The sequence below is a fragment of the Planococcus citri genome, chromosome 4 (assembly GCF_950023065.1).
Source record: "Planococcus citri chromosome 4, ihPlaCitr1.1, whole genome shotgun sequence".
Lineage (NCBI taxonomy): Eukaryota > Metazoa > Arthropoda > Insecta > Hemiptera > Pseudococcidae > Planococcus > Planococcus citri.
The window spans coordinates 8,388,927-8,413,243 of record NC_088680.1 but is presented as its reverse complement, the minus strand read 5'-3'; the positions used below and the strand labels follow the sequence as shown (position 1 = coordinate 8,413,243).

Here is a 24,317-nt window from a genome sequence, read left to right as displayed (position 1 = left end):
TCTCCAAGTTTCAGCAGTCTTGAGCAATTAGGCAGAATTTCAACTCGTGAAATTTTTGCTTGTGGTGTATTTCTGGGTTTTTTCCTACGTAATTCCCTTTTGACGGGTTTAAAATTTTTTTTCGATTGGAATACTTCCCTTATGCGAGTCCTTTTCTTCCCAACAAATAAAATTTTTCCATTTCGAAATCTAATTTCTACGTTTCAAAACCTAAAAAGAGATCTTCTGATTTTCTGAATAAAATTCATCGATACCTACGTTTGAAAAAACTATCCACATTTTAGGCTAAATACTCGTACTTAAGAATGCTTTTGACTTGAGAATGTATCCAGTGCATGTGTGTACTATAGAACAAAAACCCAAAGTACCCATTTTGCTTCATCCATACCACAGTTATTCTCGCAGTCAAAAGGAAACCCGAGTATCGGGTATTTTACATATTTCACGTATACGAGTAGTTTTAGGCTGTCCCCATTCATCGGATGAATTTTCATAATAGTATCCGTAACGAATGAGGCAAACGCGCGTCACCTATTTTCATCGCATTTGGCAAATAGCTTCGGTTGACATTTTCTTGATGTACTTGTGTATAGGTACATATTAGGTGTACACAGATACACATATACCTAAACCTATCCCCATATACCTACCTATACTGCACAATAATGCAAAGCGTAGGTATTTTAAATAAGAAAAAACACACACACACACATACATATAGAAAATTCAGTCTCATATATGTAAAATAGTATATAGGTATATCAAATGCAAATGGCATTTTGTGTACTTGGCAAGTGCGGAGTACAGAAATAGTAAACTATTTAATATTCAACGCATTCTCTTATTCGTTAACGACCTATTTACCAATTTCATAGGTAAACTTTGCACGTAACCATTAAATGATAATTTGATACCTACATTATATAATTTTACTTGTTTTTCTAATGGACACCGAGCTCGTGCCTTTTTTTCCTCTCATTTTTACATATGGTTGGTAATTTTCACTTATTCAAAGACCAGCAGAAATTTTTTTTCGTCATTAATATCTATAATAGTGGCTGCGAAGAAGTACACACGTGGACATAAAGCTATCGATCACATTGTCCAGTATACAATACCGACTGTGTCGTAAATTAAACAGACTACCACAGATCGTTTCACTACTATTCGTATACAGAGCTAAACGTAAATCGATATACCTACCTAAACCTATGTATAGATCGCACACATAGGTACGAGTATATGTACATTTTTGAACTTTTGGCTTTTGAGATTTCAATCATTGTAACGTCGGGTACATTAAATACGATCGAATTGTCGCTCACGATCAAAGCGCGCTGCACAGACATTCCTAGATCGACTCAGGTGTGAATACATCACTATGCATGTTTTTCTCTTCGACAGATCTACGACGACGACCATCGACCACGACTCGCGTGTACAACATTCAATAGCCATTAATCACAAATCAAACTCGCGAAGCAACCGTTCAATTTGGTATTTGTACGATGATAAAGTGTTTGTAATTTATTCCACCGTGGATCGCGTACACCCGCGTACCCCTCTCGTGCCAAGTATATAGTATTATATCGGTACGAGTGTGTGTGCACAGTGTGTGTGAGAAGACTGAAGAAGGCAGACTATGGATAATGATTGTATTAACTGGAGTATCTCCATAACTACCCTGAAAAATCAAGTGCATATTAGATAGGTCTTGAAGGTGTTATAAAGGGAAGCATTTGAGATCGAGGTGTTCGTCTTCGATTTGAACTGGAATGAGATTTTTGGAAACAGCATGGTCTGAACCCCTCGTAACTAAAATTCCAGCTGCTGAAGTGAATTTTTCAATTTTTGGTGAATTTTTGATAATTCAAAGTAGTCGGGGAGCCAGCATAAGGATCTATTGCACCTCCCCCCCCCCCCGGTCGATCCTCCGGGACAACTTTTTCCTAAAAGGAGGAGTCCTAAGGAACATTTCTAGCCCTTGTCCTCGAAAAAAAAGGGCCCTACTTACAAAATGGCGGCCATTTTGATTGACAGGTCAGCCGAAATCGCAGGTTTTGCGTTCCAACATAGGACTTGCTGGATAAAATTTAAAACGTACAAAGATAGGTAGATCGAAAGATCAGGTAAAAATTCATCACTGGTCAAAATTTCAAGTGCTAAAGTGCCTTTTTCGATTTTTGGTGAATTTTTGAAAATCTTTAGACCAAAAATGAGGTAAAAAATCAAAATTTTACCAAATTGACCAAGAAAGCTGAAAATTGGGATACACCCTATTTTCGACATGCCAAATCGATTGAAAACTGTTTCAAACCGTTTTGAGCAGTTCTGGAGCCTCCAGTAGATTTTTGAATCTCGAAATTCTCACATTTCATCAAATGAAGTTCGAAAGCTGAAATTCATTCTGAAAACTAATTTCAATACTCTACGAAGTCAACTTCATGTGGATTTTAAGTCGTTTTGGAGCCTCCAGCAACTTTTTGAAAATTACTGGAGCCTCCAGCAACTTTTTGAAACTTGAAATATCCAAAAATTTCATCAAATGGAGATAGAAAGTCGAAATTCATTCTGCAAACTAATTTCAATGCGCTACGAAGTCGACTGCTGGCAGATTTCGAGTCGTTTTGGAGCCTCCAGCGACGTTCTGACAGGTTGTATGGCTTTTTTTTTTTAGAGAATTAAAATTTCCAAAAAGTAGCTGGAAGCTTCAAAACCATTTGTACCACCACGCGGTCGACTTCATATCGTGTTGAAATTAGTTTGCAAAGTAAATTTCAGCTTGCTAACTCCATTTGATAAAATGTTGCGGGAATTTCAAGTTTCAAAAATTTGGTGGAGACTAGTTATTTTCAAAAGGTCGCTTGAGGTTCCAAAATGACTTGAACCCCCCTGAAATCGTCTTCAGAGGATGTTAAAATTGGAGTGCAGAATAAATTTCGGCTTTCCATCTCCGTTTGATGAAATTCTGGGGAAATTTCAAGTTTCAAAAATCTACTGGAAGCTCCAGCAATTTTCAAAAAATCGCCGGAGGCTCCTAAACGACTTGAAATCCACATTCAGTCGTCTTATCAGTGTATTGAAATTAGTTTGCAGAATGAATTTCGGCTTTTCATCTCCATTTAATGAAATGTTGCGAAACTTCAAGTTTCAAAAATCTACTGATGGAGGCGCCAGTAATTCTCAAAAAATCGCTGGAGGCTCCAAAACGACTTAAAATCTACCTGCAGTTGACTTCGTAGCGTATTGAAATTAGTTTGCAGAATGAATTTCGGCTTTCAAACTCCATTTGACGAAATTTTGTGAGAATTTCGAGTTTCAAAAATCTGTTGGATGCTCCAGAACTGCTCAAAACGGTTTGAAACAGTTTCCAATCGATTTGGCATGTTGAAAATAGGGTATATCCCAAATTTCAGCTTTCTTGGTCAATTTGGTAAAATTTTAATTTTTTCCTCATTTTTGGCCCAAATTTAATTTTTAAAAATTCACCAAAAATCGAAAAAAACACTTTAGCACTTGAAATTTTTACAGGTGATAAATTTTTAACTGATCTTTCGATCTACCTTCGCAGGGTTTAAACAATGTCATGCAAGTCCTATGTTGGAACGCAAAATCTGCGATTTGGGCTGACCTGTCAATCAAAATGGCCGCCATTTTGTAAGTAGGGCCACTTTTTTTTTGAGGACAAGGGCTAGAAATGTTGCTTAGGACTACCCCTTTAAGAAAAAAGTTGTCTCGGAGGATCGACCGAGGAGGGGTGCAATAGATCCTTCTGCGGGCTCCCCGACTAAAAGTCCATTTTTCAAATTGGGATTTCGATCCGGTTCGGATATAGAAAGCTTATTATAAATTTAGAGTATGCCTTTTTGCAACCTTCCGAATGTATTTGTCGTGGATTCGAGTCACCCTCTCCCTCTCCACCTGACCGAATTAACTGTGAAATGAACACTGCAACAACTTTTGAATGTTTTTTTTTCAATTTTCAGGTTTTGTATCACTTTTACAACATTTATACCTACTGTTTTTACGTCAATCTAACGATACTCAAAGATGGAGATATCTCAACCAGCACAAAAATTTTTGATTTGGGAAAAGAGGAATCGATATAGGATTCCAAAATACGCTATCAGCCAAAATTTCAGGAGCGGAGCTGAAATTAATTTTTTGATTTTTGGAAAATTTACGAAAATGAAAATTTGAGCAAAAAATGGAAAAATGGGAGAAAATTAAAATTTTACCAAATTTACCTACAAGGCTGAAATTCGGTTTGTACTTCATTTTTGACACCCCCCCCCCCGAGTTGATTTCTGGTGATTTCGAATCATTCTGAAGACTCGATTTTGATTTTTCCCCCTTTTTTCCTTCTTTTTTCCCCAAAATAATCACTAGATGAAATTTCGATGAAATGTCCCCAACATAATAAGTATATGTATATGAAAAAGTGTTGAAAACGCGTCAAAACGAAGTAAAATCACTCAAAAAGGCATCAAGTTTCAAGAACAGTAAAAATTACTAAGAAATTATGAAATTTCAGTCAAGTTTGTCAAAAATGGATGAGAAGGTGCTAAAATGACGAATAAACACCCAAGAAAAATTAAAACAAAAATACCCAACTGGAGGGAAAGGCCCTCGTCCAGCATTTTTGAAGAGAATTTTGGGCATATAACTAGGTAACGAAAAAAATGATGGTCTTTCTCGGAAAATAAAATAATAAATAAAATTGGAGAACCCTCCATATTTTTTCCTTGGGCCTGGATGTTTTCAGCATGACTTTGTTTTTTAGTCATCTGATTTTATTCACATTTTCTTTGTAAGTTCCTTACAATATGGGGGAAAAAATCGCTCTTATTGATCTCTCAACCATCCTTGGAGTAGGTGTAATGTTTTTTTGTTTCGGCTATGAACTTTTCGTGATGAAATTCCCAATACCATTGGGGGGGGGGGGGTACTCAGAACCAAAATTTAGGTAAAAATGTTCAAAAATGACAAATATCGTTTCGTTACGAATATTACTTATTCGTTGATTCAACCCTTCCTCCCTCCGCCCCCTCCCCCCAACAAACCCCTTGACCCCAAATTTCCTGAAAAATCATCTTTTGGCAGCGCCGAGTACGAATAAGATTGTCTTTTTTTGATTTGTCGCCAGTAACGTTCTCATCGACTCTACTAATTTCCTGGAACTTGATCGATCGCGAAAAAATATATCCAAGGATATTGACCGAATTCGGCAGAGACTTTCATTTCGCGTTTAAAGTCACAAAGAAAACATTTTAGACTCGAAAGTGCCTCGAAGGAGAGACATGAGTCCACACGGAGAGGACATTATCGAAAAAATTGTGATTTGTTTCTCCCTGGGCCCCACCTAATCTGTCTGAGGAAAAATAGTCCGGTTCCAAAACATAGTATTTGAGATTCTGCGTCGACCTAGACCATTATCATCAAAACCAAAGACCACTAGTGAAATTCTATAATGATCAGTTGAAAGTTCGTAAATCGCCTATTTATTGGGCAAATTTGTGTTTTGAAAATTTTTTCTCCTTAAATATTTCGTATCAATAAGCCAAACCATCGAAATATATAACTTCTGAAATTGAGGAAATATTTTCAAATGCAGTGGTGCCAATTTTTCGTTCATTATCACGAACTTCGAAAACTCAAGAAATATACCCTGGCCAAAAAACTCATAAAATATTTCAGAAAATTGATATCTTTCGATGTTTTTGCTTAATTAATTCGAATTCGTATTTGGGGAAAAAAATTTTCAAAACACGAATTTAACCAAAAATAAGAGATTTGCAAATTTTCAATCACTCAGTAGAACCCTAAATGTGGTCTTGGATTTTGAAAGATTTCAAGTTGGATTCAGCTAAGACAATTCCAAGATCTGCCAACTGTTTACGAAGGTCTTCAAATCTATAAAGACGGTTTTACATACGAGCATACAATACTAGGTACAGATTGCAACCTCATTGTTATTCAATTAGAGAACAATAATATGCCTACATTTATGACCTTAAACTTGAGCTTGAACCTATCCCTATTTGGGTTAATTGCATTTAAATTTTTAGAATTCTTATGTCATCATTATCATTATCATCATCATCTTGATTGGAAAGCATCCCTATCTGATTTCAATTCAAATACCACAACAAAACCAGAAGTCCAAATTAAAGAAATCTCTCAACTCTTGACCACATCCTCAAATCAATACGATATACCTTCATTAGCTAACAATTCGCAACACACGAAAACAGAAAAAAAAATCCACATTTCGCCAAAAATACCATCCACGTGTCTTCCTCATCTCTCATCGCCTCTTACCTAACTACCTACCTACCTACGTTAAAATACACCAAAACTAATACATCGGTATAATATTTATGTACTTTGTCTCACACCTTGATACAACAAATTCTTCTCGTCACAAGACGCGATGATTCAAACAAGTGAAAAAAATCAGCTGCCAAGCGCCGCTAGAGAGTCGATAATATAGAAAATTTCAAAGAAGAAAACTTATCAATAGATTCTCGTGTGCGGAGACCGCAGCAGCAGCAGCAGCAGCAGTAGCGTAGGAGAGCCCTCGCCTAGGATAGTAGGTATATTGAGTAAAAATCAAACCGAGAGTGGCACACGACGGTCGAAATCTTTTGTTCATAGATTGCTTTAGCATTAGGTTTTCATGAGGATTTGTCATTCGGGAAGGTGGAATAGGGCACGAGGCTTGATTCGATAATAATCTCGCGTCCGAGTGGATGACCACATGCGGTTTTATAGTACATTTGCTTCTCTCGAGTCACTTGAACCTTTTTTTTCTTCTCCTACATCGCTCCCTTCTTCTCATTGATAAACGACGTCTAAGAACATATGTTTTATTTGTGCGTTAACTCGCCGCAACGTACGAGATACCGTATTTATTAAAGTATTATGTATTCGAGAAGGCGAAAAATCAACTGCCAAATTCGCTTACGTACATATTTTTCATTTCGTAATGTGTGAGGAGTGAGCTTATAGGCTATAATACCTATACCAACGTATAGGCAATTCGTTCGAAAATTCAGCCAATTTCTGCACCTCTTCTACGCATTTCTCGCAGACAGTCTGGAATTTTGAAAAAAATTGCCACAGCTGTATCTCGAAGAAATATTGGCCAAAAAATGCCACGTCTTTGAATGACGTAGGTACATTTGCTCACTATACACAACGCAGACGATAACGACAATTAATTTTCGAATTCGAAACGTTTTCAGTTTTCCCACTGGGAGGTTCTATGTTGACGAGTGTCAACTTCTACTACTGCCAACCATTGTGCTTTCGACACCCTCGCCTAAAAGAATTACCTACGCGCTTTTTACCATATCAAACTATACAGTGTTAACCAGCTGTTGCTTATCGGTCATTTATTTTTTGTTTGCCTTTGGTTTTTTTTCATTTATTCGTGTATTAGAGTTTTTAAATCCATATGAAAAAATGGTATAAGTTTTTTTTCCTTTTATTTTTTTCATTATTGTTTTTGATTTATTTAGTATCTTTTTCGTACGTAGATTTTTATACTTTTTTATTGTTTGTTTTGTACGACTATACCTATCTTTTTTCCCCATCGATGGGGTTTTGATTGCTGAATGTATTTATTCAACTGCTTTAAAATATTTTGTTCGATGTTTTTGTTAAAAAAATCGTAGGTATTTTACAAGTATTTTTAATTAGAAATACGGTGATATCTTTAGTATTTTTTGAAGTGTTTTTCCAAAATTTAATTAAACTTCACGATGAAAGCAGTATTTTGATTTTGTTTCCAATACTTACTCGTTAAAAATGAGTGAAAATTCCGAATTTCCTCTCTCACGTCAGAGCAGTGAAGTTGAAAAAAAAATACAAACTATTTAAACAGCTTTTTTTTATTAAATGAAGGGTGTGTTATCAGATTTTGGAAAAACACTTCTGAATAATTATGACTCTCGATAACTAAGAAAATCAAAAAAATTACAGAGCAACAAGGGATTTCCTTTTTTTGACTCAAAAAATTTGTTCCCATTTCAAAGATCAGATGCCACGAAGCCCAAGAAGGTAATGAATTACTGCTATTTTTGTGTTTCTTACTTTTTTTTTGCTCTTTGGTGTTTGTATTTGTATTATAAGCTTAACCTCAGAGATTTCTTTTTCTTCGAGTGAAAAATTTGATAACATGGATACTTCCTTTAGACCTTAATAATTTTTTTCCCTAATTATTCTCAATCTGAAACTTATAAAAAAATATGAAAAATATGAAGATGGTGGATAAGGGTGCTATCTTTTTATATTTCGCTACAGGGTGAACAAAAAATTGACAGGGTGTCCACTCATTTCTGGAAATAATTTTCCCCGACTTTTCCAGGGGTTTTCCAGACCAATTTTTCCATTTTCCAGACCATTTATTTTTATTTTCTACGCTTACCCCACACTTTAATTAAAGAGGATTTTGGAGGGGGGGGGGGTGTAATTTTATTTTATAAGCTTCTCTTCGAACTGGATACATCTTTGGATATAAAAAACAGCTAAACTTCGATTATTAACTTTTTAAATTAAAAATAAATAAATAAATAAAACATGCATCAATGTTGGCCAATTGATACCTACAATATTCAGATGAATAACTTATGAAAATTTTTCTTCTGTTTTTTGGATTTTTGGAGGCCTAAAAATATGAAATTTGTTTTTTTCAAAGCAAAGAGTTTATTTTTTGGTTTCTTAAATTTTAATATTGGAATGATGTTTTTTTGAAAGAAGTTACTTTTGAAAAAGAAAAGAGAACAGGCTCGAGCGAAAGCTTCTGAAAATTTGCATTTTGAGAGGCATAAAAACGAGGTTTCTTCATTGTGAGGACAAGTAGTTTTTTTGGCTTTTAAAATTTCAGAATTTGAATGATATTTTTCTCGAAGGAAGTTGATTTTGACAAAGAAAACAGAACAGGCCCAAGCAGGACGAAAGCTCTAGTAAAGTTGTACTTCGAGATGAATAAAAACGATGTTTTTTGTGAGGAGTTCATTTTTTGGTTTTAAAACTTGATTTTTATTATCTAGAAAATATGTTCATCTCGCTGAGAAAAAGAAAAGAAAACAAGCCCGAGCGAAGCGAGGGCAAACGCTGTTGAAAATTTGTCTTTTGAGAAATAAAAAATAATGTTTTTCATTCATCACAGGTCCTTCTCCAAAATTTGCAATTGATCGTTTTTCCAAAATTCCAGGGATTTTGCGTGAAAATTACGAAATTCCCTGACTTTTCCAGTCCGACCAAATTCCCTGACTTTTCCAGGTTTTCCAGATTTTCCAGGCTTGTGGACACCCTGATTGAGGAAAATTTAGCTGGAAATTTTGAATGCAGAGGAAATCCAGAACTGTCTAAACCATCGAGTTTTTGGATCGAATCTCGCATTCGCATCATTTTTCAGTTTTTAAAACGTGAATGAATGATTCATTGATTCATGTTACGAATCACGAATAATTTTTGCAATAAGAATCGAATCGAATTTGAATTGCTCACGAATCATAAATTTTCATGATTTGAATCTATCGGGATTCGATCTGAGAGAAACGAACATTTCCATCAAGATTTTCAGTGAACGGAGTGAGGGGAAGGGATCATCCCCTGCTCGACACCGTTTAGTACTACCTTGAAAAAGTATGTAGATCAATCAAGCCGTGTAAATAACAAAAAAAAAGAACCATTCAGAGAACGGAGGAAGAAGGGAGGGAACACTCCCAGCTCACCATTTAATCCTACCCTAAAAATTAACATACCTAATTACCTATTAAAGGACTGAAAAGAAAAAATCGAGGTAGAAACATGCAAAGTATCACGAATGAAAAATTCATTTAAGTACCTGATTTAATTTAAAAATTGGTCTAAGTAACCTTTTATGAATTTAGGCCAATTTCCTGCCTTTATAAAATTTCATCCTCACTTTTTGAAAAAATAATCAAAAACTGAAACCAAATAGAAACAAAATGAAAATTTAGGATGTAAAAACTCAAATTAAAACTACTTAATCAAGCAGCCACTTTTCCAAAATTCAGACAATTATCCTCTGAACCTTTTGAAAGAGTGTATTTCTACCCCCCCTCCTTCAATTCCGATGAAAAGATGAAGAAATTTTTTTTAGAGATCAACGAACCGTAAAAAATACCATTTTGAAGGTATTAATTTTTTAATGACTGTTTAATTTTATTCTATCGACTATAAAATTAACGCATTTTTTTGGGGCAATTTTACACTCGGAAGTTGATCCAAGGGAGACTTCTTTCGGATTTCCAAGGAATTAAACAAATATTTAATCCAATAAATTCTACATTTTTTTTTTTTTGAAAAATGAAATTTACAGGACATTTTATTGCTCGTATTTTAAAATTGAATCCATCAACTTCACGTATTCTGTTGGGAGCAATTGAAGCAAATCAATCAGGTTTACTCGCGTCGAAATTCACCATTCAGAAACCATTACCCATTGAAAAAGCTGGAATTTGGTTTACACACAATTTCTGACAGAGCTTGCAAAGAATTCCAGGGACTTCTCCAAAAAAAAAAAAAAAATTAGGAGAAAATTTTGCACCACAAAAAAGAAATGTTGAAAATTTAAGCAAAAATTGATCGAAAAAACCACAAAGACGGTTAATATTCGAGTCACTGAAGCAGACGTTCAGATGTCAAGTCTGACTTTTAAGAATTTGAAAAAAACCTATAAATGGCTAAAATTATGCTAAAGGAGGGGTATCGATAAGGCCATTTTTTGGCCCCAGACAGTTATCGACTGAACGACTCTTAAATTGTTGTAATAAATGCCCCAAATACGAATCCGTGGTTAGTTGACCCAAAATGACCATTTTTTTGGGCTCCATGGGTCCCCAAAGTTGCGAATAAAAAAAGAATTTTTGGAACCACTGAGTATTATTTTTAAAAACTTTTTTGGCGTAAAATATCTGCTTGAACCCGTTAAATATGATACGGGAAAATTTTTCCATTTTCGACCCTCGGGGGCAGAAATTCGGGGGGTTTTAATTTTTGGAAAATTTTGGAACCACCATTTTGAACCCACCACTTTGAACCCCGCTGAAAAGCTTTTTACAGTTCATTATTATTTGAAATACCTCCATCCTACCAAATTTTCAGCTCAATAAAAATTTTCGCTGGTACTCAAAAATTCAATTTTCCAATTTTTTGTAATTTGGATTTTTTGGGAACCCCTGGATAGCTGGAAACCTGTGATTTGCGCCAAACGTAACGTTTTGAAGTATATATTCAATTAACCAGATGAAAAAGTTCAATTAAGCTCCGTGTACATTTGTAATTTTGAACCCTTTTTTCAGAGCCCTCCATTTTAGGAACCCCTGAAAAAGACGATTATGCATATTTTTTCAAATAAATTGAAGAATTTACATTTGGAAAACACTAGCAAGAGCTCGATAATTTTTCACTTGATTTTACCTATAATTTTCAAAATTGAGCTTTTTTGGGCCAAATTCTGAGATTTTACTTCGTTGAAATCATGAAAACGTGATTTTAACGTTTTTTCGAAGAGTAAAATCTCAGAATTTGGCCCAAAAAAGCTCAATTTTGAAAGTTATTGGTAAAATCGAGTGAAAAATTATCGAGCTCTTGCTAGTGTGTTCCAAATGTAAATTCTTCAATTTATTTGAAAAAATATGCATAATCGTCTTTTTCAGGGGTTCCTAAAATGGAGGGCCCTGAAAAAAGGGTTCAAAATTATGAATATACAGGAAGCTTAATTAAACTTTTTCACATAGGTAATTGAATATATGCCTCAAAACGTTACGTTTGGCGCAAATCGCAGGTTTCCAGCTATCCAGGCGTTCCCAAAAAATCCAAATTACAAAAAATTGGAAATTTGGATTTTTGAGTACCAGCGCAAAATTTTATTGAGCTAAAAATTTGGTAGGATGGAGGTCTTTCAGATACTAATAAACTGTAAACAGCTTTTTAGCGGGGTTCAAAGGGGTAGGCTCAAAATGGTGGTTCCAAAATTTTTCAAAAATTAAAACCCCCCAATTTCTGCCCCCGAGGGTCGAAAATGGAAAAATTGCCTCGTATAATGTTTAATGGGTTCAAACAGATATTTTACGTTGAAATAGTTTTTGAAAATAATACTCAGTGGTTCCAAAAATTATTTTTTTTATTCGCAACTTTGGGGACCCCTGGAGCCCAAAAATTGGGCATTTTGGGTTAACTAACCACGGATTCGTATTTGGGGCATTCATTACAACATTTTAAGAGTCGTTCAGTCGATAACTGTCTGGGGCCAAAAAATGGCCTTATCGATACCCCTCCTTTTCAAAAATTTCTTCCAGATATTTTGTCAGACTTTTTTGTTTATTTGAAATTTTAAGCATTGAGTCAACTTTTAAGCCATCCACCATTCGCCCAAAAATTGATTCAGAAGATGGAAAATATAGTGTAAATTGAATTTTTGGGTTCTATGTATTTCAATTTGATCATTTTCTCTTCTTAACATAACATAAGGAAATTAGTTCCTCCAAATTTTTGAAAATTCAGAAATCTAAAAATAAAATCGGAACTTGAAATCAGGGTTGAGAAAACTAAAAAACCGAAACGAAAAAAAAAAAGTCAAAATAAAAACTGAAAACTGAGAAACTTGAAAACAAAAACGAAAACTGAAAACAATTTTGTTTCTCAATTTCATTTTCAGTTTCTATACGAATGATTGTGGCATTGAGGAATGGCAATTTTAAGGTATGAATTAGATATAAATCAGTAGGTAAATCAAAAAAAAAAAAAAAAAAAGGAAATTTCTTGAATATTTTCCTAATTTTTACTTTCCTTTGCATAAAAAAAGAAGAAAAGGTTGTAAAAACCAAAAAACCAAAGAAACTGAAACGAAAGAAAAAAAAATTGTAAAAACGAAAAATGAAAACGAAATAAAAAAAACTGAAAACTCAAAAATCTGAAAACAAAAACGAAAACTAGAAAAATATTCAGTTTTCCCAACTATGCCTGAAATTTAGCCTGCTGAATTTTTAGATTAAATACATATATCTAATTTTGGCGCTTTTGATGTCAATTTTTCCAAAACTGGATAATTTCAAGTCCAAAAATTTGTTGAAAGCTTCAAACATGTTTGAACCTTCCCTCCCCCTCCCCCCACCTCGATCACATTAGATTAAGAAGGTCGTAAATATACGAGTAACATAAACCAAATTTCTGCTTTCCACCTTAATTTCATCAATTTTCGACATTTTCATTGAAAAATTGGCCTCAGCAGCTGAATTTCCCAAAATTTCAGAATCTTTTTATGATAATTTTTTCAAAACTAGACAACTCAAAACTCAGTTGAAAGCTCCAAAAGAGCTTGAATCCCCCCCTTCTCACTCCCTCAACAATGGATTCAGAAAGTCAACAATGAAATATGCACCAATTTTCAACTTTGCAACTGAATTCTATCAATGTTTGATTTTTTTCTAAGGGGAAATTGGCATTTAAATTTTCAAAAAAATTCCATCACGTTCCACAGGTTTCAGTTTTTGGGTCAATTTTTGGCACTAAAAAATTCTGTCTAGATCTGACGAGGAAACTTCTTGGGGTGTTCGTCTTAGATTTGAACGAGACTGCGATTTTTGGAAAGAGCCCAGTGTCAAACCCCCATAATCAAAATTTCAGCTGCCCAAATTGATTTTTCGATTTTTGGCAAATTTTTGAAAATTCAAAATTGACAATTTTTCGACGATTTATGCCTTTTTTGAGAAAATGTATTTTCTTTTCAATTGAAATTATTGAAATTATACTCCCCCAACCGAATTGCAACATTTCTGGCCATTCTGGAGCCTTCAGCACAATTTTTGATTTCTCCAGAATTTCATAATTTCTCTGAAAAGAGTGGAACCATCAATCTGGGCCATAAATATATTTTCTACATGCCCAAACATTAAAAAAAATTACAAAAATATTCATCACACATCTCAAGTAGGTAAGTACATAATTACAACAACCTAAAGCCTACTCCAACTCGTCGTATTAAAAACTCTCAAACCACCGAAAGTCCCGCCTTTCAAGTTTCAAGCCTCTCGTCTGTTTTCAACGCCTCATTTTTCGAGGAACTCTCCAAGCTAACAATGAAAATTGATAAATTTTTACATAAAGCTGTTGGGTTATTTGTGAATGAAGTAATAAATTGACAATAAGTAACGATAAGCGGATGTTTTTGGATAATATAAGCGCGATCTAAGACCTAGTCTAGACTCATATCTAAGACATACTACACTACACGTAACGTACTCGTATATAATATACCCGCAACAATAATATACGCGAAGGTACCCATACTCAATACCCATCCATACTTATAGATACAACATAAGAAAAAGAAGAAAAAAACCTAAGAGGAAAAAAAACCGTATAGTATATCGTATACATACATACGTATAAGAAACTACTACAAAGATAAAATTCAGAATCCTGTACGGGTTCTCCGCGCGCGAGATGATTCATGAGACCGGACGAACTGTTAGTGAAGCGGTTGCGGTATTCACTTCAAAGGAATGAAGAATAATAGATCACATCGTCTGCCCTATAACTCTTTTTATTCACTCCTTTGCTACATCAGCCGAGTATGTTGAATAAATGAGGCGCGATTATATTATACGTAAATGACGATGATACGACTTTCGAGCCTTCTCTTCTTCTTCATCTCATACTACGAGTATAAATACATACAAATATACGTAATACGCACGCCATCCAGAGTTATCGATACCTGTTGATACATTTTTTTTTTTGTCTACTTACCTAATCGTTTTGCAAAAGGCCTAATTTTGTTATTAATATATTTGTGCAGGGCTGGAAAAATAAAAGCGAAAACGGAATTGCGACCAAAAAACCGTATCATTTTACAACCAACAATTTTACCAGCAATCGTAATAGTAACACTATTTCCAATGTAAAAAATCGCAACAGAAAACAGGTAATTTTGATCTAATTCCAGTTTCGCGGTTATTTTCTCTTATTCGAGTGGGTTTGTCCCTGTAGATGCACGATGCATTTTTTTCTCCTTTTTAGTACCATACCTATACAATTTCAGGATGAAATATAAAAGAGCTTATATAGTCGTACGTTAAACAAACGCTTGACAATGTTCACTTTACTCCCATTCCCCCTCTCCTCCAACAAAAATCTGATCATTGATCAAAAATGTTTTCATAATGTTTCAAAAACAGAAAATAAAAATAAACTCCCTTTAATAAAAAATTTACAAAAATATGTTCGCATAATTTTTTACTTTTAAATTTTTTCAAATTTGGGAGCTCCATACAAGGAGGTCAATATTGTTTGGGGTTCGAGGGAGGTTTTTTCTAGAGAGATGGAGGGAGGGGGAGGGGTTATTTAGAGGAACTTGGAACAAAAATAGCAAATTTTCGAAAAAGTTTGACTTCAATTTTTATTTTTTTAAAAATTTGTAAGTAGTAATTGGAGGAGTAATTTTTTTTTAATGAATCTATTTTGAAGAATTTTTACATAGAGATGGAAAATTTTCAAAAAAATAATTGACTAATTTTTTTAATTTCTCCCAACTTTGGGGCCTGAGGCCTAGAGCTTCATGAAAGAGCACCATAAATGGAAATTTTTTCTCATGGGGAATTTTTACAGCGGAATCAACCTTGGGGACAAGCAATAAGAAAGTTCTATTCTGAAAAGAACCTTACCTATTCAGAAATTCTGACACAAAAATGAAAATTTTTCAAAAAATCACCAAATTGGATTTGATTTTTTTGAGGCTTCCAAAGTGCTTCAAACAAGGGCACCAAAATGAAAACGTTTGCCCCATAGGGGGACTTTTACAGTGAAATCAACCTTAATTTGGGGGTCGAGCAAAGATTTTTTTAAAAGAAGCTTAGATATTTAGAAATAAAAATTACTGACGTTGATTTGTTTTTTTGATTTTTTCAACTTCGGGTCCTCTAAAGGACTTCACGAAATGGCACCAAAATGGAAATTTGTTCCATGGGGGGGTTTTGACAGCAGAATCAACGTTAATTGGGGGATGAGCAAAGAGAGTTTTTTTTTCAAAAGAAGCTTATTTACAGAAATTCTGACACAGAAATGAGAAATTTTCAAAAAATTACTGACTGATTCAATTTTTTGATTTTTTTCAACTTTGGGGCCTCCAATTTTTTGATTTTTTTCAACTAAGGGACCTTCATGGTTTTTCATAAAAGGAGACCAAAATATCTTGGGAAGACCGGGGAAATTTTTCTTAAAAGGAAGATTAAGTATTTTTAGACGAATTTCGTCACACAAACTGAAATTTTTTTTAGATAAAAAAGTATTTTTTCGTGTTTTTGATTTTTTTTTTTACTTGAATGGGCTTCCAGCATAACTTTTTTCGGAATTTGAGAAAAATCCAAAAATATGAACTTAGGTATTTTGTGCCTCAAAAAATTTTGGTTCTCTTATGTCGGAAGCTTCCCCCCTCCCCCCTTCACCTCTCCTTGAATAATTAAAAATCAGGATGCCTACTAAAATTCAGAAAGCTAAATTCATGCTTTTTTCGAACTTTTTCGTGCTCCCAAAATTAAATTTCGTTCCGCATCAATGTCGTCAAATCTACCCACAGTACTCCCCCCCCCCTCAACAAAAAAAACAAGTCTTTAATGTTTCCCCAGATTTTTAAAATATTCTAATAGACAATTTTTAAATGTTTTTCTCTAGGAACTTCACCCTCTTTCACCCACCTCTCTCATGCCCATTTTATCATCTTATTCAAAAATTTGTCAAATAAATTTCACGCAACCTCAAACTTAAGGTTCGTACAGTTCATCAAAATCCAGAGTCAAGACATTTTTGTGATTTTTGGAGTATTTTTTTGAATTAAAAAAAAATTCGATGCAATGACCTGCAAAATTTTCATTTCTTTCCTCACTCACGATTTTTCAAAACTGTCTCGTTGTTTTTGAAGAATCATTTTTCAGAAAATTTGAAAAAAGACAAGTGACCCGAGCGAAGCGAGAGCCATAATAAAACTTGTGATTTGAAAACGTTTTTTTCTGTATTTTCTTGAACCATTGATGGCAAAAAACTTGAGAAAACCAGTGGAAAAACTCACAATTTTGGATGAATTGCGCATCTTTTCTGTACAACTTTAGCAACCATATATTATGTTGAATTTTTAAAAAAATTTGAATTTCGGAATTTGGTTGCTAAAGTAGAGTGATTAAGAAAGATGTACAATCTAATTTAAACCCGGGAATTTTCCCATAATTTTCTCATATTTTGTGTCATACTAAATAATAGTGAAAGAAAATTCAATTCTAAAAAAAGCATCCTAACAAACCGATTTCGATTCCCTTTCCCAACGAATTTAGGTGTTTTGAAGTATCAACAAAAAAGCAAATAGGTTTCAAGATCCATTCTCCAAGTTTTTGGCGCTTCAAGTTTTAGCTTGATTTTAAAAAACATTATTTTTGACATGAGAATCGTTTTTTTTTTAAACTTAAATTTTTCAGATTCTAAAGATGTAGTTTTTATAGAAAATTTAATTCGGAAAAAAGAGAAAATTAGCCCGAGCCAACCGAGGGCAAAAGCTTTTGAAAATTTATAATTCAAAAAGTATGAAACAGAGGAAATTGAATAAAAATTAGAAAAAAATACAGTTTTAATGATGAAGCCATTTTTTTTTTTTTTAGAAATTTCCGAACTTTCTCGCGCTTTCGTGCTACTTATAGGTCTAATCCTAGCCCTTTTCATGCTTTCGTGCCTTTTTCGTGCCGGTAGACATTCTGAAAATTGAAGTCTGTCAGCACACATTTTTTAAAAATTTCTCATTCCTGGTCAAAATCCCTTCAGCTGCCCCCTCCTTTAATCAAAAATTTTCAAAAATGTTCACATTCTTGGGTTTTTGGATTTTTAAAAATTGTTTCTCAACTTTCAAGGCTTCATACACAAGAACACCAAAATAGCTTGAGGACAAAAGAAGGTTTTTTGGACTTGACAGAATTTTAAAATTGAATTCTGAGATCTGTGAAATTTATCTACAGCATTTTTAGCAGAAATCAGAAATTTTCAAAATATTTTTACTGACGTCAATTTACCTACTCTATTTCTAAATTTTTTTCAACTTTGAAGGCTCCATACAAGAGCATCAAAACAGCTCGAAGATATTTTTTGGAGTTTGGGAACCCTAAAAAAAGGTGAATTATTTATTTACTCATACCTATACTTGAAGACAATAAAATTCTCAACAACAAAAAAATTGAAATCACTCGACTCTTAATCAAGTTTTTAGACCTTATTTTTGGGGGTAATCCCTCAAGACGTAGGTTACCTAAAAAAAAAGTAGAAAATTCGATTCGAGAATCCATTCTCCCATCTTCCTCTCCAATATGCTCGTAAATTTTGATGTTCTGTCGATTATTATGTACCTATGAATAGGAAGACCACACTATACGTATGGTACATATACGTAGGTATTAAATACATATCTACAAGGTACATAAATGCATTTATATGACAGTACCCTCGGTTAAACGTAGGCTGATGTACTCGTACATTATAACACAGGGTACGATGCGATCGTCGCCCGTGTTTGACAATACCACAACGAACCATATTTCGTGTACGCTGTTTGGAAAATGTTTTTAGGACAATAGTGAAAAAAGGGTGTTTGTGTTATGGCCATCGATGCGGAAAGATTTCTGTCCAAAAGTCAAACAATAGTATAAGGTAAAGCGAAGGGGACGAACGTAGATTTGTCAAGTTACCAGTTTGTAAACGGTTCGTCAAAACCTTTTTCTCGCCCCGGAGGTTTACATTCACGAGTACACTACATACATGTACGAGTTGATAGTGTACTCTGTACTCGGTATGATATTGTAACGAGTAATTTGGGGTGCGGATTAAGTAATGAAAATTATGGCGCGGCTTACACCATTATGATTGTAGATAGAGTGAATGTGGGGATGAGCTCTGTTGGCTGTGGATACGTATAACTGAAAGGAGGTTCTGTTAGGTTAAGGCTTCGAAGGGTGGAAATATCATTTTTGATATGTTTACAAGATTGTGTGAGGTACCTACTATACCTATCGATAATTCGTGTCTTGTATACCTGTATATTGATTTGAAAAAGCAAAACCCTATATAGTTGATATTTAGGTATCTGCGAGTACATCATTTATTAACTTAATCATTCGATGAACTTGAAAATTAAACCTATTAAAAATGAATCGAACCCTTGGAAGAAAAAATGGTCCCGAAGTAGGAAGGTCTAACTAGAATCTAGTCACCGTAGTACTTATTCGTTAGATCCGCTGACAGCAGATAATAAAAGCAGAAATTCATCGAATTTGAACTTTTAACCCAGACTTGGGAATTAGCAACTTTGTAATAGACATATTCTTACACGAAAATAAACTACCTTTTCACTACATTTTCACTAGGTATACCTTTCAAAAAAAAAAAATCACCATTTTTCAAAATATCCCCCCCCCTCCCTCCAAGACAGATTTTTTTTTTCATTTTATTCTTACGTACATAATACCAGTATTATCATTCAACTATTTCGAGAATAAAATTTTTTCAATTATGAAAGATGGAGGATTCTTTTTTTCATTTTTCGCAGCAATTCTCAAATTTTTATGAGTGGAAAATCGGATTTTCTTTTTTTTTTATTTTTTTCTACCTTTCAAGCAAAATTGCTGAAATCACTATGTTTCTCACTATTTTCACAACCGATTTTCAAAATTACTTTTTGCTATTTTCACTACTTGTAGACATTCTGCTGAAAAAACTCGTTTTTAGGCATCTCGAGATAAAAATTGTCAAAAGTTCAATTTGTTTCTCATTTTTTCGAATAAGCTTTCACATTTGAGGCCTCCAAAAATCCAAAAAAGAAAAAAAAATTTTCCTCATTGTACTTATTTCTAGTCTATGTCAGTCACAATTATTCTCCGTTTTTGGCTTTTCATTTGGAATTTTTGAATCATTTTCATTCGGAATTTATGTACCCAATTCACCCCCCCTCCCAAGAAAATTTGGAGAGCGAAGCCACTGATCACAATAACCCTGAAAGTAATTTTAAAGGCCTAAAAAGAGATGAATAGAATTGCTCTGTTGGGCGCCATTTTGTTACGAGCGCGTTGAAAAAATTATGCTAGATGTTATTTGGAGTATTTTACTTCTTTTCAGAATTTTTTAAAATGTTTGGGTTCGATTTCCCCTCCAGCCCTGAACACCATTCTTTCAATATTGAAACGTTAATAGCTTGTATTTTTCTCACTAACGAGGGAACAAGTTGAACTAACCCATGGAATGAATGTGTCTAGAGATCCTCGAACTTGACCCAAATTTTATTTTTTATGGTTCATGTTTGGATTTTTGAAGAATTTGTTGATTTTGAAAAATAAGGGAACAGGTGCAAGCGAAGCGAGAGCGAAAATTTTTGAAAATTTGTATTTTTGAGAGAACTAAAAACAATTTTTTTAATGCAAGGAGTTTATTTTTTGGCTTTTAAAATTTTAGAAAAAAGAAAAGAGAACAGACCCAAGCCCAAGTGAACGCAAAATCTCTTTAAAACGATGCATTTTATGCGAGAAGTTCATTTTTTTTTTAAATTTTGACTGAAAAAAGAAAAGAAAACAAACCTTATGAAAATTTGTGTTTTGAGGGGAAAACAGGCCCTTCTTTTACCGGGCCCTCCAAAAAGCGCGGGCCTGAGGCGAATTGTTCCCTTTTGCACTCCTCTCGACGACCTTGTACACTGAAGGTTCTATTTATAATCTGCCGAGTCCCCCCCCTCCTTCCACAAAAAATCACATCTTCAGGATGTCTACACATTTTCAAAGTTCTAAATAAATTTTTTTGATATTTTTCTCCAAGAAGGTACCATACATAAGATTTCAAGATTTATCCCTTCTTCCCACCGCTTCATTTCCTCTCTCATCCCCTCCACTTTCATCATTTTTTTTTTAAAGAACGACATAGAATTGTCAAAAAAATTTACCGCAATTTCTAAATTTTGAAAATATTGAATTAATTTTTAATAATCTGAGAAGGCGAATTTTGCAACACATTTTAATCAAATTTCAACACATTTTTTCATGTATTTGTGGTCATCTCATTTTAGATATTTTTATGTCATTCGAACGATTTTTATTACCATGTTTCAAGCAAGTTGCAATGTTTTGGTCAATTCTCTGGAATTTCGTCAAATTTTTTCTAACTCTTAAGTGATTTCTGTGTTGATTTTACAGTTTTTCGCGATTGCTTGATTTTTACAATTTTTTAAAACAAATTTTTGATACATTTTTAAAAATTTTCAAGCGATTTTTGCAAAAATTTGCTCCATTATGATGATTTTTTAAAAACCAAAATATGATACTTTTCAACAACTGGGAGGTCAATTTAACAACTTGATCTGCAAAAAAATTTCTGGTTAAAAATCCTTCTACATTTATAAGTAGGTATCGACCTACCTAGGTTGTTATGAAGAATATTGTGGTCGACTTGCTTTTCATTTTTCTTTCAATATTACTCGATTGTAAAGAACGAGCTCATCACAAAAAAAATCAAAAATCGAAAAATAAACGAATTTTATTTTTTTTGCTATGAGTGCGACTTTTATCAACTTTTTCATGAAATACGTCTGCAAGAGATCAAAATAAGACAACTGAATAAATTTGAACTTTTTTGGACGTTTGGAATTGAAAATTGAATTTTTTCGAATTTTGATTTTTTTGTGATGACGATGAGCTTATTTCATCGAGTGTAGGAGTTTTTTCATTTTTTTTCAACGGATACGTAAGAATAGGGCTCAAATGAGCCAACTTCACCAGTCGAAACTTTTTTCATGCTTTAAATCAAAAAATCGCATTTTTCGCAAACTTTCAATTTTTTTTAAATCGACTTTGCGACATAATGCCATTCCAATTTTTCAATATGTTGTTCAGCATGAAAAATTGTCCATAATATATTTTTTTCTAAATTTTTGAGAGCCGGAACAATATGAAAACTATGTTTTGAAACTTTTCGAGCTAATTTTTCGTACGAAAAAAAGTGGCAACACTGATTTTCATGATATCACCAAAAAGCCTTTCAAAACCCCTAACTATTGGAAAAAGTTCCATTTTAGTAGGTATCGCGGTTATCGAGTAATCCACTGCAGAACTGGGTGATATTTCAAGTTCACTGAAAACTTTGACACCCCCTGGCAGCCTTTAAAAAAGTGCTAGAGGGCTGCGATTTACGTCATTGGTCATCCCTTCGGAAGGTCTTTCCACAGGAAAAATTTCAAGAAAATCGCCGACCCCCTTACCACTTCTTAGTCGAATTGACGTGGAATGACCCTACAATAAAATCATCGGCTTGTCCATTTAGCTTCAAACGAACATCGTTACGTTCCAATATCAGGAAAAAAAATCCAACTGGTTGCATACATTTATACTGAGACCGAACTACACACATCAAATTTAAAAGAAACCAAGTAGGAAGCTGATTAGAGTAGCCCCTCGGGAGTTTATCAACAAAATGGTCAAACAAGAAGGGAGTGCGACAGACACCAAAAACACACAAGACTCGAAAAACATCCATTTTTCTATTATTCGGAAATGCTACAATAATAATATAGGTCATCAGATTAAAAATAGAGGCTGCCTATAATCGTAAATGGCTTTTATTGAAAAAATCTTTAAATCTCGATTCAGCCATCGACCAGATTATAGAGAAAAAGTCACCCTACGTGAAAATACTATCGCATATTAAATACATGTAGTAGGTATGTATCTATAAGTACCACACTCGAGACTGTATTATTGAAAAGTAGTAAATAATATATAATCCGATTGTCCGTGCAAAGGAAAGGAAAGAAATACTACTCATGTACGAAGGCAACGCGGCAAAAATATGACTTTTGACACAATAGAATAAAACCGTGTAGTATGCTTTTCAATTTATTATGGTAGTAGGTTGAGGACACTTTATAAATGAAAAGTAACACCGAAAACGGACATGCCACTCTATTATATGGCCATATAAAATGATATACAGTCGAATTATTGTATTATTAAAATAAAAATAAAAAAAAGGGGTGACAACACAAGGGTGGCCCGTTTCAAACCCTCCGTCGTCTTGGGACTGATGTTAAACATGCGGTTTTATTCATTGTTACGATGTTTTAAACGCTGTCTCTACCACATATTCCATCTTTTCTCTGGTTTTCGGCGACTTGAACATTGAACAGTGTACCAGATAGAAATTGTATTTGTATACAAGTTGCGAGAGTAGCATTTTTACGCTCTTGCCTTTACCTATCCTATAGTGACACGTGAATGAGACGAAGAAAGGCGATAAGGTAATAATTCATATTTTCACTAAGAAACTTCTGATAGGTGACAGCGTGAAATTGTAGGAAGCTTAAGAAAGCTATTGAAATGTTAAACGCAGGTACGAGTACATGCTACTTTCAGGTATTTCTATACACCTACAAATGTTCCATCGATTCGAGTCACCTATGAAGTGATTTTTGAAAGATTTTTTCCAAAAAGGTCGTATGTATAGTTTCAAGTGGGTCCTCATTCTGAAATTATGTGTGGCCTGATTTTCGAGGCGCACGATTTACGTCGTTGGTGTGCGATTTTAGAGAGTTGAGCCTAATGACGTAGAAATTTACTGCTAACGTGTGATAAATTTACATAACATTTTTGCTAGGTGTGTAACAACTGCTCCATTCTGAAAAATGTTCAACGCAATATGTGGTGCCTAGCTCGATTCGATGTTTTTTTCGAGAATTTTTCCATGTCGAAGTATTCTAAAAAAATCGATACCAAAATGCAGAAAATATAGGTTTGAAAATTTTTCATTTTGAGTTGATTCAAAAGGCTCCTCCTGGGTCACTCAGACTTGATACTTCTTCACCAAATCGGCCAGGACCCATAGGATAGCCCAAAAATTGAAAAATTGGCGATCTTGTGTTAAATTTTTTAAAACAGTCTTAAATTACATAAATACCTAGGTGAAAAAATCGAATGACCTATAATCGTGTATCTATAGGGACGATTCTGTTCACATTCTGAAAAAATTGGATGACTCCCCCCCCCAATAAACGCTATCGGGGAAGTTGCTGAATGAAGGGGATGCGAACGGAGCAAAGTAAACTTATTTTTAAATGATTGGATATTCAATGTGTCAGAAAAACATTTATCAATGAAATCAAGAAGATCACAAATCACTGATCCAAAAAAGTGATTCGATTCATTTTCACGAATAAATGATTCGTACGTGATTCATCTCTGCGAATCACGAACCATTAGTTTTGAAAAAGTAATACATTT

The 24,317-nt window shown here is 34.0% G+C and overlaps 1 protein-coding gene across 3 annotated transcripts in view; it reads left to right on the top strand.

Annotated features, from left to right (window-relative positions):
• Awh (Arrowhead) overlaps window positions 1–24,317 on the top strand; it is a 65,788-nt gene that overhangs the window by 12,758 nt on the left and 28,713 nt on the right. For 2 of the 3 annotated variants that reach the window (XM_065364527.1, XM_065364526.1), the window contains exon 2: window positions 14,837–14,962. The exons of the other annotated variant lie outside the window; for it this stretch is intronic. In XM_065364527.1, the coding sequence (XP_065220599.1) occupies window positions 14,837–14,962 (126 nt within the window). The remainder of the gene's footprint in view (window positions 1–14,836; window positions 14,963–24,317) is intronic. 3 annotated transcript variants of the gene reach the window in all.